At 40.9% G+C, this 19,857-nt stretch overlaps 1 protein-coding gene across 1 annotated transcript in view; it reads left to right on the forward strand.

Moving 5' to 3' along the window:
* The window catches only part of LOC145994885 (beta-1,4-N-acetylgalactosaminyltransferase bre-4-like), a 63,862-nt gene that overhangs the window by 36,536 nt on the left and 7,469 nt on the right, over positions 1–19,857 (forward strand). Inside the window, exons 2-4 of the mRNA XM_083131335.1 lie at positions 13,730–14,026; positions 15,626–15,977; positions 17,602–17,837. Of these exons, the coding sequence (XP_082987461.1) occupies positions 13,901–14,026; positions 15,626–15,977; positions 17,602–17,837 (714 nt within the window). The 5' untranslated portion in view covers positions 13,730–13,900. The remainder of the gene's footprint in view (positions 1–13,729; positions 14,027–15,625; positions 15,978–17,601; positions 17,838–19,857) is intronic.

Below are 19,857 nucleotides of genomic sequence, written 5' to 3' on the forward strand. Positions count from 1 at the left end.
GCTAATATAACGCTCCTCGTTCTGTGCCAGGACATTGATTCTCGCATTGTCGTACCCTAGATGTGTGACCAAGTGATGGAAATCATATCCCGAGCCATTGTGAAAAAAGACCGGTATGAAGCGCGGGTCCCTGGCTCTCAAGTTACATCTGTTGCACCACGGGCCAATGTAGCTTCCGGTCCCATAATGGTCATGGTGGTGGACCTTTTTGTTATCGTCAGTGAAGACCGAGTTGCAAACAGGACAATTTAGAGCTATTTCGTGCTGATGCTTGTCTTCCGGAGACAGAGGCAGCATGGGCTTGGGGGCCAACAGCACCTTCCCTATCTTGATGGCTTCCTGTTGCATTCTCTCCAGGAAGTGTTTGACCGGGTCGGGACCGCGATACACATAGGGCTCGGAGGCAATATGTTGGTCTCGCCACACCACAATATAGGAGTAACTCGAGGCCTCGTGGATTTGGAAAGGAATGGTAGAGGATGTTTCGGGGTTGGGCTCGCAGTTAGACAGAGGTTGAAGAAAGGCCTCGAAGTCTGCTACAATATAGGCAGGATGCTTCACCATAGCACTGTGCATGCGAAAGCACTCTACTGCACCAGGTTCGGGCAGGATAATTCGTGCAGGCTTGTTGGTACCACAGTAGAACATGTGGCGAGCTAGCTTCTCAGCAGCAATGTTGGGACCTCTGATGCGCCGGTAATCCTGCTGTTCTCGATTATTAAATGTAGCCAAGCACCTGCGACACACCTCGACGTGGGTTTTGTCTTTGCTCCGTTGGCTCGAAACAAGCCGAGAGAGGGAACGGATAAGGGTGTAATGGTGATGGGTCTCGTTCTTGATGAGCAGGAGGTTGATTTCTCGTACCTCGTTGTTGTTGCTCACGTTGCTCACCCGGATGGGGTGGACCTCATTTTCGTTCTCGGTGAGACCGTAAACATTGATGGCTAATTGCAGGCCCAACAAGTCACGAGCACCAACCTCAAACTTGCGAATATACGAGACTTCTACAGGGTAGGCAATCCCGGCCATTGCATCCTCCAGTTCCGACTCATACTGCTTGTAGTGGTTAACACGGCGTGGACTGTTTTTCCAGTGAACAGGGTGCAATGCTGCCAGCACCGACCAGAGGAAACATTTGGTGTCTTTGTTCTGAATATTGAGAACAGCTTTCCTTGCTTCAACCTCGGGTGGCAGGGCAATATAGCTAGACCCTGCCAGTGGCAGGAACTTGCTAAGTGTCAGACAAAGTTCGTGGGGGTCGCCACACAGCGAACCGCCCGAGCCTTTAGCCTGATGCTCCTCGTGCTTTGCCACAAACTCCTCGACAAACTTGTCGTAGATGCTGTCGAGGTCAGTGATATCTGCCTGATGCAGTGTTTTTGCTTTTGTGGCATGGAAGAAATTATATATTTCATCAGACCGTTTCTTATACTTGCAGCATAGCACAGCATAGAATTTAGTGGAGTATGTAGCCAATGCATCGTTGAGGATGGATATTATCTTAGCTCGCTCGCTCTCCAGAAAACTACGCACATCGCAGAAGCTGTCTGATGTTATGTTAAAGTCTTCTAATAAATGCTCAAACGCAAATCGGTCTGCTTTCTTCGCCAGCTTGACGCGTTTGGCAGGTGGCGATGCATCGAGGGAGGTTACTTCTACCTTTCGCTTGGAAGGTTGCGGTAGAGATGTTCCAGTGCTCTTGCAAATAAGCTGGTGTCGCTTGAAGTTGGCAATAGAAATATTTTTTCCACACTTAGAGCACAGTTTGGTCGCACATATTCGCTTTCCCGGCACACAAGTACGACAGTGCCTTTGAAAATGTTTACTTGACACAGCAATTTGGCACGTAGGGCAATTTTTTTCAGAACGCATAATGCAGAGATTTTTTGGGGGTATGTTATTTAATACCTAATGCTGTGCAATGCAAAATATAATTGTTCATTTTTTTTTAACTATTCTCTATGACCTTACTTGGGTTTTTTTTTCCGCCAAATTATATGCTTCTAGTCTCCTATACAATACAATATACGAACAATATTGTCAACAGTATCATATTTGAGCAGGTCGCTTGTCACCTAAACACTACAGCTCACAGGTTGGGAAAATCTGACATGAAAGCAGATAATACGCTTATGCCTTATTTATATATAATTTTCACGGGCGTACAATATTGTCAACAGTATCATATTTGAGCAGGTCGCTTGTCACCTAAACACTACAGCTCACAGGTTGGTAAAATCTGACATGAAAGCAGATAATACGCTTATGCCTTATTTATATATAATTTTCACGGGCGTACAATATTGTCAACAGTATCATATTTGAGCAGGTCGCTTGTCACCTAAACACTACAGCTCACAGGTTGGCAAAATCTGACATGAAAGCAGATAATACGCTTATGCCTTATTTATATATAATTTTCACGGGGCGTTCAATATTGTCAACAGTATTATATTTGAGCAGGTCGCTTGTCACCTAAACACTACAGCTCAAAGGTTGGCAAAATCTGACATGAAAGCAGATAATACGCTTATGTCTTATTTATATGTAATTTTCACGGGGCGTTCAATATTGTCAACAGTATTATATTTGAGCAGGTCGCTTGTCACCTAAACACTACAGCTTACAGGTTGGGAAAATCTGACATGAAAGCAGATAATACGCTTATGCCTTATTTATATGTAATTTTCACGGGGCGTTCAATATTGTCAACAGTATCATATTTGAGCAGGTCGCTTGTCACCTAAACACTACAGCTTACAGGTTGGGAAAATCTGACATGAAAGCAGATAATACGTTTAAGTCTTATTTATATATAATTTTCACGGGGCGTACAATATTGTCAACGGTATCATATTTGAGCAGGTCGCTTGTCACCTAAACACTACAGCTCACAGGTTGGGAAAATCTGACATGAAAGCAGATAATACGCTTAAGTCTTATTTATATATAATTTTCACGGACGTACAATATTGTCAACAGTATCATATTTGAGCAGGTCGCTTGTCACCTAAACACTACAGCTCACAGGTTGAGAAAATCTGACATGAAAGCAGATAATACGCTTAAGTCTTATTTATATATAATTTTCACGGACGTACAATATTGTCAACAGTATTATATTTGAGCAGGTCGCTTGTCACCTAAACACTACAGCTCACAGGTTGGGAAAATCTGACATGAAAGCAGATAATACGCTTATGCCTTATTTATATGTAATTTTCACGGGGCGTTCAATATTGTCAACAGTATCATATTTGAGCAGGTCGCTTGTCACCTAAACACTACAGCTCACAGGTTGGGAAAATCTGACATGAAAGTAGATAATACGCTTATGCCTTATTTATATGTAATTTTCACGGGCGTACAATATTGTTAAGAGCGTCAGTTTCCGTAGAGCTCTCTTTTTCCATCTTCCCTCTATACAGTGAAGCTGTAGAAGACACAATTAGCTAACCTGGCATACAACATACTTTCCTAATTTATATGGATATTGTCACACATTCCTCTTATTTTATACTGTTGTAAATGGAAAAGATTATGTACGGTAAATGTTTTGTACATTATAGGGAAAAAATGCAAAATATCCCCCAACTTTAATTCGATCCACCTCTGAATCGAATTTTTACATATTTCCACGCCGCTACACATTGTTCTATTTTGCTTCTTTTACTTGCCTTGCTTAATTAACTCTCGCTAATTAGCATTTTGTACACGCAAACATTCACATGTGCTTTTTATTATTTTGTGTTCGGTAAGTACAAGTATATTCTTACATAAATTATTGTTTAATTTAATAAATTGTAAACTCGGAGCCTGCTATACTAACATTCCTTCTGTCTATTGAAAGCAAATGTTGCATACATGCGGAAATAACAGAGAAAAAAAAGCTGTAGGTGGGCTGTCGGTTGTTTAACTCTTCCATCTCTCTCTCCTCTCTCTTTTTTTTGTAAAAAGTTATGGCAAAAATACCAGTAGGTTAGCAACCTTGCTTTATGCACTGTAAGGCAAGCCTCAAGCAAGGTTGCCAGCTCCTTGGTTTAGGCTAGGTTAGGTTAGGGTGGGTTAGGTTAGGTTAGGTTAGGTTAGAGTAGGTTAGGTTAGGTTAGGTTTGAGTAGGTTAGGTTAGGTTAGGTTAGAGTAGGTTAGGTTAGGTTAGGTTAGAGTAGGTTAGGTTAGGTTAGGTTAGAGTAGGTTAGGTTAGGTTAGGTTAGGTTAGGTTAGGTTAGAGTAGGTTAGGTTAGGTTAGGTTTGAGTAGGTTAGGTTAGGTTAGGTTAGGTTAGGTTAGCCAGTGAAAGATCATATAGTAGAATTTTTGTAGAGTGGGTTGGCAACACCGACGAGCATCAAATAATGATTTCAAGCCTCAAATAATAATTTCGAGCCTCAAAAAAGGAACATCCAATAAAATTGCCAAATATAAAAAGGGGGCAATAAACCCCCCCCCTCATAAAAAGCTACAGTACCCCCACAGTGTCGCCAACACTTGGCCCCCAACAGTATTGCCAGACATAAAAAAATACATAGGCCCCTCAGGTCCTTTTATGAAAATTTACAGTGAAAAAGCTTTCATTTTTCATGATGTCAAGAGCATCTACCTCTAGCGCAGGTTGCTTGTTGCTGACTTACAGACTGATAAGAGCTTATGCAAGAGCACCCTGCTTGGCGAGCTGTAGAAGCCACAATTACCTAACCTATTTTTTTAAAAATATATTTGTAAAATCCATCTAATGTCTGAATTTAAAAAAAATATATATTATATTTGTTAACTGTTTAAGGAAAATTTTTGCAAAATACCCCGACAACGTTTCAGCTACTAGGACCTCATTACCATGAGCCTAATCCTAGTAAGCCACATACACACCTGTTCTTCGTATCGCATATGCTAGTAAGTCAGATGACATACTGGGAGAATCACATTTCCCCCAATGATCCCACCACAACAAACGTCGCACATGCTAGAAGAAACAGGATCAGGATATTTTATGCTAAATTTACGGCTGCCTGTATGCAGTTATAGGCAAATCATTAAAAGAGCGCTCTAATATACAATGATTTCTCCTACCATGTACCCTAACATACAATTTAACATAACAAATAAAATTTCGATTCGTCTATATATACCCAACAAAACTCAAAAACTGTCATACGCGAGAGCTAATATTTTGCAACAACTGTAATTACCCAACACTAGCAACAAGAACAAAAAAAAATATATCAATTATTTGTATAATATTAATTAGTAACTTTAGATAATATTAATTATTAGTTTTCAGTTGTAATTAATTTTAAAAAACAATTAATAACATGTTAGGTGATGATAACCAAGTGCAAAAAGCATTGCATTTTTTTTTACACACAAACAAAACACCACATAGTTCACAAAACCTCTAACAGATGGCAGATAGTTACATGGTTCTAGTTAGGATGATTTTTGGGTTGTTGGATTGGGGTTGAAGAAGACTATTTGTTGTAGTGACCACAGTATTGTTTTTTTTTTTGTGTGTGTGTGTGTTTTCTGTTCTTTTACGAGAATTAATATAGGTTGTCATAGAACCCTCCAATTCATGACTTAGGAAAAATCTGTTTGGTGATTCATCACGTACACCTATATGTGAGAAAAAGTATGAATAGTGGTAGTGTTGCCAGATGTAAACAGAGGGCAATAAACCCCCCTCATAAAAGGCTACAGTAAAAACCCACAGTGTTGCCAACACTAGGCCCCCAACAGTGTTGCCAGACATAAAAAATACATGGACCCCTCAGGTCCTTTGATAAAAATTTACAGTGAAAAAAACCCAGTAGGTTAACAACACTGTCAAAAAATCTACGGTAGTGTTGCCAGATGTAAACAGAAGACAATAGACCCCCCTCATAAAAGGCTACAGTAAAAACCCACAGTGTTGCCAACACTAGGCCCCTCAAAATATAAATCATAAAAGGCTACGACGAGCCCCAAATGATGATTCGAGCCTCAGTGAAAAAAACCCAGTAGGTTAACAACACTGTCAAACTACGGTAGTGTTGCCAGATGTAAACAGAGGGCAATAGACCCCCCTCATAAAAGGCTACAGTGCCCCCACAGTGTTGCCAACTCTGCCCTCAAAATATACATCATAAAAGGCTACGACGAGCCCCAAATGATGATTCGAGCCCCAAAAGAGGATTGTGAACCCGGACACTTGCACTACTTTTAGGCTAACGTCTACTTTCACCCGTTCATGAAGTTCACACAGTACGTATTTGCCATCGGAGTGTGCAGACCCTCTCTTCAGTCGGAGAAAGAAAAACCTCATTCCATTTCGCTGTTTTATTGTATTGATGGGTACTAAACGGGGACGTACAGTGGGATTCATAAGTATTACTCGGTAAATTGTCCATGACTATTTTAATTAATCTTTCTCTTACATCCTGTGCGTTTTTTAGCGATGGGTTTTTATGTATGCTGGTGCAGAAGTTGTCAACAGCTAGTGTTGCCCACGAGACGAGACTTTGGCCTGTCTCGTCTCGTGGAAATGCTGTAAAATGCTGTCTCGTCTCGAAAATATTCGTTTGTCTCGGGACACATGATCAATCTCGTCTCGTCTCGAATTTTTAAAAGCCTGTCCCGTGGGCAACGCTATCAACAGCTTGTTTTGAGTTTTGTTTTAATTCATGAAGCTCTTATTGGGTCAAATAAAGTGCACGAACATGGTGATGGAGAAGTTGCACGGTAATACTCATGGATCCCACTGTACATACTGTGCGTTCGGACCCACCACAAATCACTATTAGAATAATTCCAGCTCCCGTGACATAAAAGTTATCTGCTCTCATCCCCCAATAACTTACTTCTCTGTGGTTCAGGTTCAGACTAATTTACATATAACCATGATTTCGTACAGCAGATTCAAAACAACTACACATAATTTATTCATTTCCAATGTGTGACCAATTTATTCTGCTACCGTATAGGTGTAATACAACTATGGCTAACAAATAAAATGCGTGGGTCTTAATCATTTGCTGGAGAACGAAGTGAGATAGTCCAATTACGTAGGAAATAAACCTGCCGTAGTTCCTGCGAACTTTCGTCGACTTGAAAATACTTTATTTTTTTTAAAGAGAATAATATGGTTCAATAACGGTAATTAGATTTATCTACACTATATTTCTAAGTGAGAGTACTAGCAAGGGGCAACTGCCCACCCTTGCCCCCTCCCCCGTGCGCACGCCCATGGTATTTGATATACCTTTTTAAGTACGAAAAGAAGTAGAGCCTAATTGACCACGAAAGAAACAAAGCAAGCTGTATAAGCGGTAAATTTAACGCCGCGTTAATAAAGCTTGTTTTCCATTTTCACCTTCAAACAAAGTTCATTATTCTCGTACTGGGATCGGCCTATCTTATTGCAAACAAAGGTCGGGTGAGATAGTTTGTTTGTAGAGCTTCTCTCTCTCTTTCGATATGCGCAGATCGCTCCGGAGCACTTCCTATTACGTCATCCTCCTGGTCTGGCCTTGAGAGTACGAGTGGTGCCAACGCAGCAAAATTAAGCTAAACAAATATGACAAACGATTTTTACTTTGTGGATTGACCGTGCCGGATCATATCAGTTTATCAGTGGTTCAGTTGATTTAATCCGGTCTTTGAAAATGCGTGCTGTGCGCGTATCATAAACTGTAGTACGAGGGTAACTATTTATATTTTGAGCCTAACAATGAAAAAAACAGGAATTTTTGCATTGAAAACTGCTTTATTGTTTTTCGAAGTATTCTCCTTTATGGTCAATACATTTTTGCATTCGTTCGACCCATTTGTCAAAGCAGTTTTTCCAATCTTCTTAAGACACCTCCATAATATGGTTTTTGAACGCATCAACGGCGTCTTCCGCCGACGAAAATCGTTGTCCATGCAATTTATTCTTGACATTCGGGAACAAGAAGAAGTCATTGGGTGCCAAATCAGGACTGTACGGCGGATGACCCATCAATTCGATTTTTTGACTGTTCATAAAGTCGGTTGTTAGACGAGATGTGTGACAGCTGGCATTGTCTTGATGAAGAATGATCCGACGGCGTTTGTTTGTTTTCCGTATTTGACCGAAGACCTCTGGCAAACAAATTGTTGTGTACCATCCAGAGTTGACCGTTCTACGTTCCTCTAAAGGCACAGTTGCCACATGACCAGTTTTCCCGAAAAAAACAGGCGACCATTTGTTTCGATGTGCTTCGAGCGCGAACAACTTTTGTTGGATTGGGTTCATCTTGAAACACCCATACAGTCGACTGCTGTTTACGTTCCGGCTCATATGCATATATCCATGATTCGTCACCTGTTACAATCTTATATACGTCTTTTGAAGCACCACGATTGAATTTATTGAGCATATTTTGCACCAATTGACGCGAGCGTCTTTTTGAGTTTTTGTCAAATTGTGTGGGATCCAACGAGAACATGCCTTTCTCACAGGTAAATGATCATGTAATATTTTATTTATGCTGGTGGAACTAATGCCTATGGTTGCCTCAATCTCACAGTTTGTCACATGACGATCTTGCAGTATTAGCTTTTGCACAGCATCAATGTTTTCTTGAACAACAACTGATTTTGGACGACCTTCGCGAATTTCGTCGGTGAGCGAATGGCGTCCACGATTAAATTCGTTATACCAGCGTTTCACAGTGGCAAAGGATGGGCTTCATCGCCAAATGTGGAAGTAAGTTGATCGATGCACTTGTCTTGATAATCCACGTCGAAAATCGTAAAAAAATCATCGCACGAAAATGTTCACGAGTTAATTCCATTTTATTGTTGTCGCGCAATCTCCAAGGCAACATAAACAACACAAATCAAGCTATTGACAAAACATTTGAAGTACGTTATGGTTAATAATGCCAGACGATTCCGTGCAAACGTCAAATAGCGCCTAACTTCAATCAGTGTTGCCAAGGCTCAAAATATAAATAGTGGCCCTCGTATTAAAGTTTATAACGCGCGTTAAAGTTTATAACGAAGAGAAATTTCTGGGCGAATGACTTCATTTTCTGAATGCGACATCGAACAGTGGCCTGTTTTTTTTTTTTAAAGCCGAGTTGGGTGGGGGTTCTTTTGTTTATCGTACAACAATCACTATGAGAAGGCAATCTGATAACATGCTTGCCTGTGTTCTTTTTTAAAGCATTGAAATGTTCTTGTTCTTTACTCTTGGCTGCTTATTTTTGAAATGCAAAAATCAAATCATGCCGGGTCCTACGAAATCCACAATCTGCTCTGGAAAGCCCCTTAAAGGACAGGCCAGATAAATTGTTTACAATGTTGTAACATATTTGCGAAATCAGAAGGAGTTACATAAACTTAAGTATAATGTTGTCGAGTCCACAAGCGCCGCCACTTTAGTACCTAAATGAATGGTTTCTCAAGTTTTAAAAGAATTGGATTGGATTGATTTGTTGTTTTATGTCCACTATATGCACAGTAAGGCTAATCGGGACTGGACCTACAGTTTAAAGTGGGATCCGAACCACTATGTCCCTCCACCGGGAATCGAACCCGGGACCCCTTGATTACAGGGCGCCATCGGGGAGGCAAAGTTTTGAAAGAAGGAAAAGAGTCGTTGGCGAAAGATTAGATGAATTTCTGTATTCCGACAGGTAGAAAACAGCCCAGAAAAAAGCGAATACAAATTTCGTTGAAAATCTTCAGACCATTCCGTTCCCTCCAGGTTGTAACACTGTGAACCAACGTCGCTGCGGAGAATGGAGTTGGTAAATGTGGTGCGAGATGCGTAACAGCTATTTGCAGCGTCTTGTTTTTAAACTTGTCTAGTTATAACAAGGGAGGTTATCTAAGTGTCCCCTTCCGATTTCCATGAAATTTGGCAGGTGGATAGAGGGGCCCAAAGGAAGAATTACGTGTTTTTGTGTTTCGCCAAAAAAAATGTTGTAGGGGGCTCAACCCCCCTCAAATATCAAGATGAGGAGAAATTGAAGTGGGGATCTGACCCCTGTGTCCCCCTCCGATTTCCATGAAACTTGGCAGGCGTATAGAGGGGCCCAAAGGAAGAAATAAGTGGTTTTTTGTTTCGGCTAAAAAACTGTTTTAGAGGGCAAACCCCCCTCAAATGTCAAGATGAGGAGAAATTGAAGTGGGGATCTGACCCCTATGTCCCCTTCCGATTTCAATGAAACTTGGCAGGTGTATAGAGGCGCCCAAAGGAAGAAATACGTGTTCCTTTTTTTCGGCTAAAGGATTTAGGGAGCAAACGACCCCCCCCCCCATTAAATGTCACAACTTGAAGTGAGGATCTGACCCCTGTGTCTCCTTCCGATTTCCATGAAACTTGGCAGTGTATAGAGGGGCCAAAAGGAAGAAATGCGTGTTTTGTTTCGGCTAAAATTAGGTTTTAGGGGCAAAACCCCCCTCAAATGTCAAGATAAGGACAAATTGAAGTGGGGATCTCACCCCGAAACCATGCAAATATGGCATAGGAAGAACACACAGCACAGAATTGTAGGATTGTCGGTACCAAACGCAAGTGCTATCGTGAAGGACGATGGCCGTTGAAGTTCTGTGCTAATATTGATTGATTTAGTTTATTTTACTTCGCGTTTTGTGCCTCTTGGCTAATTTGCGAAGATGGGGATGAGTGATGAAATGGTGAAATTGATGAATAGACATTCACAAACAACCAAGCCCGACCGGGATTTAAACCCGGGACCCTTGGCGTTGCAGCGCGATGTGCTAACCACTCGGCCACAGGGTCGGGCTTCTGTGCTAATAGTACTGGCAGATACACAAGTGGGACAGTTTGAGATATGCATATCACTGGCAAACACAGCTCTGTGCTGTGTGCGTTCCAATTATGCGTTCGTGTTCTTCCTATGCCATATTTACATGGTTTCTGGGTCAGATCCCCACTTCAATTTGTCCTCATCTTGACATTTGAAGGGGGGTTTTGCCCCCTAAAACAGTTTCTTCGCCGAAACACAGAAACACGTATTTCTTCCTTTGGGCCAAGTTTCATGGAAATCGGAGGGGGACACTTAGATAACCTCCCTTGTAAGTGGCATTCCTTGCACTCATTTACCATTCTCTCCACCTCAATGCCGATGCCGAGGGTAGGGGTGGCATCACGTCGCGGTTGACCGTCTCCTTACCTCCCGCTAGCAAACGTGAACAACTTATATTTTAGCACAAATTTAATTTCTTCGGTCTGATAATTTTATGTACGAGGGTCGTTCGAAAAGTAGCACCCCTATTCGAGTTAAAAGTAACCAATGAACATTCTTAGCCAAACTTTTTATTTTGACACTTGTAGCATGTGACCAGGTTTTGAATTCCCTCGATACCTCCCGCCAGTCCCTTCAGAAACGCAATGACTGCTAACTTTAGCGAGGAACCAATTTCGCACTTTTCTTTTCGTACATTGATTTCCGGGGGGGGGGGGGGCTCACAGGTTACCAAGGGGGCCTTTGTAAACCAAGTCAATTGTTTTAATGCTTAACAGTATTAAATGAAGGTAAATTATGTGGGTGTGGGGTCATTACAGTAAGTTAATATAAAATATAGAATATTAAATTAGAAATATCATGTAAATACTGCAGCATCTCTTGAGTTAATTTACTGCTACTGACATCCTATACTTCACACTCTATACTACAGTAGTTTTGATGCCACAGATAGTTATATCATACAAGCAAAATGCATAATATTCTGTCATAGTGCCTACCGTACATTCCACCCCCGACCGAAGCACTAAAATTCCTATTCGTTCCCAAAACTTGCGACCTGATGACTATTAACGCAGATGCAGAAGGAATATGGATGATGACGTGAAAGTCACAGATTTCGGGAGACCGTAACAGGAGCAGCGAAGGTACAGATAAAGAAGCTGCCAGAGAATCTTCTAAATATTTGTCGCTACTTAGACATCGGCTCATAAAAAAGATGAACGAATGTAATTGCTGCTGATCATGTCCTGTGAATTTATCCTTTACCAAGTTGAGTAAAATAACATCTGCTACCTACATTTTCACTCAGAACCGTTACAAAATAGTTTTGCCTAATGTCAAGAGTCCCCCCTGGCCCCTGCCTGGTTACGGGCCAGCGCGACCCCGATGTCTGATGAATTCGTCAGCACAGCAGCGTATTAAATCATCAGTAACGACAGTTTGGCGTCCGATTCGTACATTATCATGAACGTTCTCCCTGCTGGTATTATTAAAGTTTCTACACCATCGCCGTACTCTTGATTCATATACCCGACGTCCGTGGCGGAGTGGTTAGCACAGCGCCGTACGACGTCAGGGGTCACGGGTTCGAATGCATTACGGGGGGTGCGAACTGTTCGAAAGAGAGACGTTCGCCTCCCTTTGACACAGTTACTGTTCATGATAACTCTCCGCAATTCGTTCTGGACATTTAATATTTTGTTCGTGCAATTAAGTGTGGGCTAAAGCCCTATCATGCCTCTTTCGGTACGCCTTTGGGCCTAACTGTATCTTATAGTAATATATATAAAATATTCCTCATAAAACTAAAACTATACATAGCGTGTAATCCTAAATGCCACAAGCTTCGTTACCTTTGAATTACTGGGGACATGCTATATGATATTTTTTTCCTGCTATTTATTTATTTCAGAAATTGAATGCAACAGGTATATTACCCATTTATGGCGTTCATTATACAATAATTTTGTGATAACATTATTGGTTAATTGCACAGATCAATTTAGTATATAGACAAAAAACATTTAACAAACCTAAAAGTCTTAGGTTCTATCGTAATTTATGTAATTTTAATATATTCCTTTTCAAAATTGCGGTCGGGCAAAATAAGTCCACACTGTTTTCACTTTTGATGATATCATTAAATGTTTTACACATATTCCAAATTGGGGATATTGCCAGAGCGTTGGTTCTATTACGACGGAGGGTTGCCTTCTTGGTCGTAATTTGCTTGAGGGGACGTAGAGGTCGAGCTGTGACAGGGCGAAAGGAGCTTCAATGAGATTATTTAAAATTTTGTGGAGGAAAATGAGCTGATGCATGATGCGTCTGTTGCTGAGGGTTGTTAGGTTAAAATATCTGAGAAGGCTCTCACGGGATTCCATTTGAGTGTAAATACCATCTAGTTTGTACTGTAGGTGTCTTAAGAATTTAATTTGAATTTGTTCTATTTTGTTTAAATCTTGCTGGGTTTGAGGGTGCCACGCTATGCTTGCGTATTCAATTTTCGCTCTAACGTAAGCATTATAGAGCATCAATAAGCTTCCAAGATTTTTGAACTCTTTGCCATTATAAATCCCAGAAGTCTGTAACCTTGTTTGTTATGAAGTTAACGTGCCCGTGAAATGCAAGTTTAGAATCAAACAGAACTCCTAGATCTTTGATTGTTTCTACCCGTTTCAATTTTTGTTTATTTGTGCAATATTCGTATTTCATTGATGTAGTGTTTCGAGTATATAACATTTGGTAACATTTTTCGCTATTTAAGATTAGTTTGTTTCTTTCGCACCATTTCCACAAGACTGTTTATGTCCGCTTGTAACTCGGTGCAGTCACTGTAACTGCAAATTCTTTTGCATATTTTTAAATCGTCCGCAAAAAGCATATTTCTCCGGATTATTGAGGGCATGCGCCTCCCCTCCCCTGTTCCCACCATTAACGACCCCTTTGCTTACCCTAATCATACTTTGAATGTGACTTCTTCAAGTCTAACTCCATTATATTTTTTTCTTCCAGAACACTCATCAGTTCATAGGCAATTCTGTGGCGGACCGCGGAGCCCAGCTGTGGGCAGGAGAACTGGTAGCCTTGTTGTAAGTGGGCGGGATCTTGGCTGGCCCCGCCCCGCACGTGGCTGGATGAGGAGACGAGGAACGGGGCCTGGGCCTGGCGCGGGCGTCATGCGCCATGCAGGTGTTCAGGCTACGAAGCCCACAGGTGAGGAGGGAGGGGCGGAAGAGGCTCATACCCGTTCCCTCATTGTTCTGCATCGCCGTCGTGGTTGCTGGTCTGGCTCTTCTAGCCGTCTGTCAGGTGAGTGGGGAGGATTTCAATTGGGTAAAGATAACTAAAGTGATGTACAGAGTTTTGCTGGGATAAATTCCTGTAAATGTGTATGCAATACTTCAAAAAATTGAAACTGCCTTAAATACATAACATATACTAACATCATGGATCCCCTGTCATGGAAACCTACATCAACGACTGGAGGTTCGCCGTGATGACCACATGTTACCCCGTGAATGATCACCACCTCTGCTGAGGCATGTGGGAGTGAGGTCGGTAGGTAGACCCTGGCCCTCAAGGGCTGTTGACCCACAGGTTGTTATGACGTCTTGGATGTCAAAATATTCAAATTTTCAAGGCAAGTAATGCAGTTTTAATTGATTTGTTATACAAAATTTGAGAATAATACACTATTCAACACCAGTAAGTATATTGACGTCGAAACAAAAGTTATATTTGAATTCTTTGAGCACAACCTATAATTCGATACGAAATTCCTTATATTTTCTTCAAATATTGATCAAACTTATAACTTGCAAACTAATAGAACATTTTGAAAAATCAAATAAAAATATTATTCACAAGAATCAGAATGTGAAAACAATTCTGTTAATCTACTACCCACACGTACCAATACCAAATAAACAAAGAAAACCTCTGATGCTTAAACCCGTAACGATGGGCTAATTACAGATGGAATAATGCCGACTAGTGGATAGTTCTGTTACAATGAAATGGAGTCCTCTAGAGAAAATATGACTTCACGTTTGGAATCAACATCCACAAAAAAACATAAAATACACGAAAATTATATATTTAACAGAATTGCTATCGTCAGCCAATTGAAGTAAAATAATTGTCAATCTCCCCTGAACTGCATAATAGTTTATCCATTAAATTAGTTGTAGGGGGATTTCCATTCTGAATACTGGCATATGTCTTCCCACAATGGGATATAGGTATATCTATTTATCTCCAAATCTATCCATCTATGTTTATGTACCTCTTTCCTGTATGTATGCAACCATGAAACTTGAAGATTGGCACTTACAATATATTTTCTGTTGGAGATGATATTTTTTTCAGCACATACGGCTAGACTATGTAACCAACCAATGCAAGGGCTGCCCTCTACAGTGTGTATATCTGGACAAAACATATGAAGCACTTTTTTTAATGGAAAAATATAAAGTAGGATTTAATAGGGAGGGAATGAATCCTTCAACTGCACCAGTACGTAGACTCTCTGGATGCACGGAAAATACCTCGTTGCCACCTGCTTCGTTCGTAAAGGGGGCACATACGTTATTGTAAACCGTATACTAGGTAAATTAAGAATTAATGACGTAGTACAGTGTGGTTTTGCGATAACATATATACTCCTTTAAGGACGAACCATGTGGCAACAAGACATTTTCTTTTCTCATTCGAGCTTATACCAGTGTACAGCCTCAACGGTGCATTAGATTGAAAACCACACATTTCCAACAACATCCCCACTTCTCATTTTTCGCTATCTGCACCAATAACGGAGTTGTCCTATGGTAGCGGACCTTTGGATCACCCTGTACGTAATGTATATGTGTGCATGCATATATCAACAAACTTTTATACGTTTCTTCACAGATTGCACTTGTTCATCGTCGCGTGCTCACTCAGGTACAAGGCACAGCTCGACTCCCCTCTGGTCGCCTCCACCACGGCCCAGCACCTCAGCACCAGCTGGCGATGACGGCCGCGAACAGTGGTTCCAAACCTGCAGCCGGTGACCCTTTCAAAATTGAACCCCTCCTGCGCCGCAACGCTCCGTCCGTGGAGCTGGCTGCGCAGATGACCTTGAATCAAGGTCACGCCGCCGCCATCGCTCGCCTCATCCGCCAAGAAGCTAACGCCACCGCAGCGCTGCATCGTAGTCAGGACACGCAACCGCAGCGACCGCCTGCCAAGCTATGCTGCGCTAAAGTGCCTCCTTCACTAGGTAAGTCACCACTCTGCGACGTTACGAATAGAGCCGACATGTTTTCGGTCTCGTGAATAAGAAAGCCTGTTTCTATGTCTCGTATCCTGAATTATAAATCTGATCTCGGTCTCTTCACATAAATGTGACAACGTCTCGTTTCGTGACACTGAAAGCTTCTCTTGGTCTCGTCTTGTGAATCAGAAAACTTGTTTCGGTCTCTCCTTGTCTTGTTCTCGTTCTCGTGAATGTGAAACATCGTCTTGTTCTTGCATGTGAAAGATTATCTTACTCTTATCTCGTGAATCTGAAAGCTTAACTTGTTCGCCATCTCACCTCGTGATGTGAAGCTCGTTCTCGTCTAGTGAATCCGAAAGCATGTCTCATTCTTAGCTTCGTCTCGTGAATTAAAGAGCTCTTCTTATTCTCGGACTCGTCTCGTAAATTAGAAATCTCGTCACTTTGTTGGTCTCACTGCCATCTTTAATATCCGCACACAAAGTAAGAGACGTTGAACGAAAGTATTGAACACATTTTTTAAGCTGGTTTGACATCAGATCCTCATTGACTTCAAGGCTTTCTTACTATTGAGCTGTGATTGTATGTCATGACGATTCGTTAATCATCACCGGCATAGATCTATCTCTTCTATAGAGCATTATTGCCTCATAGCCAACGTATTGCCTTGTGATTTAGGATCTACAACTTTTGTGCATATGTCGAAATAAAGCTTTGTGTAGACATCGAATGTCTATGGATTTACGCAACTTAAATCGAGATATGGTTCCAGACAAGAGCTTGCTGTATTTTTATTCTTTACGTCGTGTTTATACTTTGGTTGTGAATTGATGCAGCAGTTTGAATGTAGGCTACAGTCATAGAAAGAAATACTTCCCCATAAGACTACTGGTGTTAGTGCTCTATGAGGGAAGTATTTTTTTTCATGACCTTACATGCTACGCCCAAGATACGAATCTAGGACTCCTGGTTTCGTAATGCGTCACGAACTACTCGGTCACGAATGCTGCAAAACAATGTTGTGATAATTCTAGTTTACTTAACGAACATGTTTACATAATGGTCAACACGCATTATACCGGAAGAAGATGATAGTCACTGTATGAAATAGCGTATTGAAGATTAAACTGGATATCGCCGGCTGATTGCTAAATTGTCGTATTTCCATCTGCCTAACTCTTCAGGAGAGCTGATTGAAGTTTGTCCCGGGTTCGAAAGCTGCCCTGGGCATGGATCTTTGTGAGTGTCCATTCATCAATTTCATCATGTCATCACTCATCCCCATCTTCGCAAATTAGCCAAAAGTGGCATAAAAAGCGAAGTAAATTAAAGCAAATCAAAGTAAAGCTGATTGAAATTGAAGTTATATGAATTTTGAATACACTACACGATTTGTTCAATATTTTATTAATGTTGATAATTCATATTATCCAGATACGGTGCGGTGCACTATAATGTCATCAACTCTTTATGATGAAAAGTGGAAATACGACAAAACAGTATTCAGCCGACGATATCATAGTTGCATGTGGTTGACATAAAAAAAAACAGAATATAAATGTACAATTAGCACCAACACATAATATATAATCTTTGATAATGAACTTTTTCTTTCGTTTGAATTTAGTGGGCTCAATGCAGGTGTTTGTGAACCAGACTGTGAGTGTATCTGACGTCATGAAGCTTGCACCACATACATTATTAGGTGGCTCCTGGAAACCTGAAAACTGCACATCTAGACACCATGTTGCTATCATTATTCCCTACCGCGACAGATGGCATCACCTACTCACCTTATTGAGTCATCTGCATCCTATTCTTCAACGTCAGCATCTCCGTTACACAGTATTCGTCGTGGAGCAGGTAAGCTCCATTTAGCATAATCTCTGTCAGTAACCCTAACACCCAATTTGAATTGTATCCTATGAATAAAAAATACACACTAAAGTTCTCAATTATAATTTATATGGTTGCATGGCTAGTTGTATCCTATTCAAGGCCTTGTTATTAAGTTAGATGTATGTAAACACTTGAGGAAAGGGTTTTTGTAAGATGGGCCACAATGCGAGTAGGTTAAGCTAGTCTGTTGCATTTGTATTTTTATACTTTCAGTCTTCGCATGCACGTGTGTATTCCCAAAGTTCAATATGATTTCCGACAAATGCACTGGCGTAGGCATGTTTTTTTTTTCGGGAGGAGCTGGAATTGTACATGTGGATAGCTGTAGATGATAGGTATATAGCTGCTTCCTAGATAGGAGGCATACACACAGCGGCGTAGTGCCCACGTAAGGCTTGTAAGTCCACATTACAAGTTGACATTATTGAAGAAAACGTATTTCATTCCCATATTTATCGCTTGAACACACAGAAATATCAGACTGCAAGTAGAACTTTTAACGAAACAATTGAGGACTTGTTTCTCTGTAAGGCTTCTTCAGAGGACTTACGTGTAGGTGAATGGAAGAAATGATTTGGACTCGCCCATGGCGGGTGTGTTTGCTTACGTAGTATCTTCTCAACCAATGACAGGATACCCCGATCCTGAGGCAGATGTAAGGCGCATTACCAGTGGGTGCTAACTGGCGAGAATTTCTGTCCACAGGCAGGCGAAGCTTATGCTGGCATGGTTGCCGCTGCGTATGACTCATATGTTTGCCACGGTCGGAAGAGAACAAAGAAAATCGACTCCCGTGTTGTTTCAACAATGCTTGACGGGAGGTGTAACAAAATGGGTGTCATTTTTAATGTGTAAACTAACTATTAAGTTCACAAACGAGATGGTTTAATGTTGGATATTATCTCCATTAGAAGCAGCGAAGTTCAAGATAAAAGAGGAATGTCTGGCAATCCTAGATCCGGCAACGCCCACAAAGTTTGGCGCGTGCATCCCAGTTGCCCTTAATGTTAAAGCATGCGCAAAATACTTAGCGTTATGATTTACATAATTTTTTTGACCTTTTCCTTTCACTAAGTTGCTTGATATGCTTTTCAAAATGTGCGCAAATATCGTAACCATGATAATGAGTAATATTCTCGAATGCATTTGCATTTGCAAATTGTATTCTACGCATTTCCCACAAATGGCATTTTTAGTGAAAGAAAAAGAATAATAAGAATAAAAATATGACATGATCTTTCCAGAAGAAGAGTTTGTGTCCTTAACTAAGCTGAATGCAAAATTTTTCAATTGCTACCAGTTGAAAGTTGAGCTACAGGTAATTTATTCTGAAGCCGAATATCGAGTAAAGAGTGTGTTTGAACTTCATGAGTACTTGCGTACTACCCATTTGAATGAAGCTGTTGAACAAGTTTACAAACTAACAGAATTCTTCCTCACTGTTCCTGCCTCAAGCTCGTCGGTGGAAAAGTCGTTTTCTGCACTGTAGAGGATTCATACATTTCAACGCAGCACACAGACTCGGGCAAGAAAATCTGACTTGGGACTGATATCCATTGAAAAGGAGCTGCTAAGGAAATTGACCAGAGACTCCCGATTCTACGACGACGTGATGGAGGTGTTCAGACTAAAGGATCGTCGGATCGAGTTACAGTATAAATGAGAATTTTCATTAAGTAATACATAGTTAACATAGAGTGTGTGAATTTTGTGTTTGAAATTGAGTATGCCCATACATGACTTAGATTCAAATAGATTCTGTTTAGTTAAAATGTCTTTGGGTTTTCTTTATACAATATTCAGGTCAGGTTTATCTAAGGGAGCCTTACACCTTCCATAGAATCAAGCTACGCCACTGCATACACAATATGATATTGATATTTCGTGTTTTTAGAATTGTCCACTCTAAAAAAAATGGCAATCAGGGGTCATTTTAAGGAGGGGTGGGATTTGCCTTTTTTACCACTCTGGTTGCCCGCCCCCC

Source organism: Lepisma saccharinum, chromosome 11 (assembly GCF_977018435.1).
Source record: "Lepisma saccharinum chromosome 11, izLepSacc3.1, whole genome shotgun sequence".
NCBI lineage: Eukaryota > Metazoa > Arthropoda > Insecta > Zygentoma > Lepismatidae > Lepisma > Lepisma saccharinum.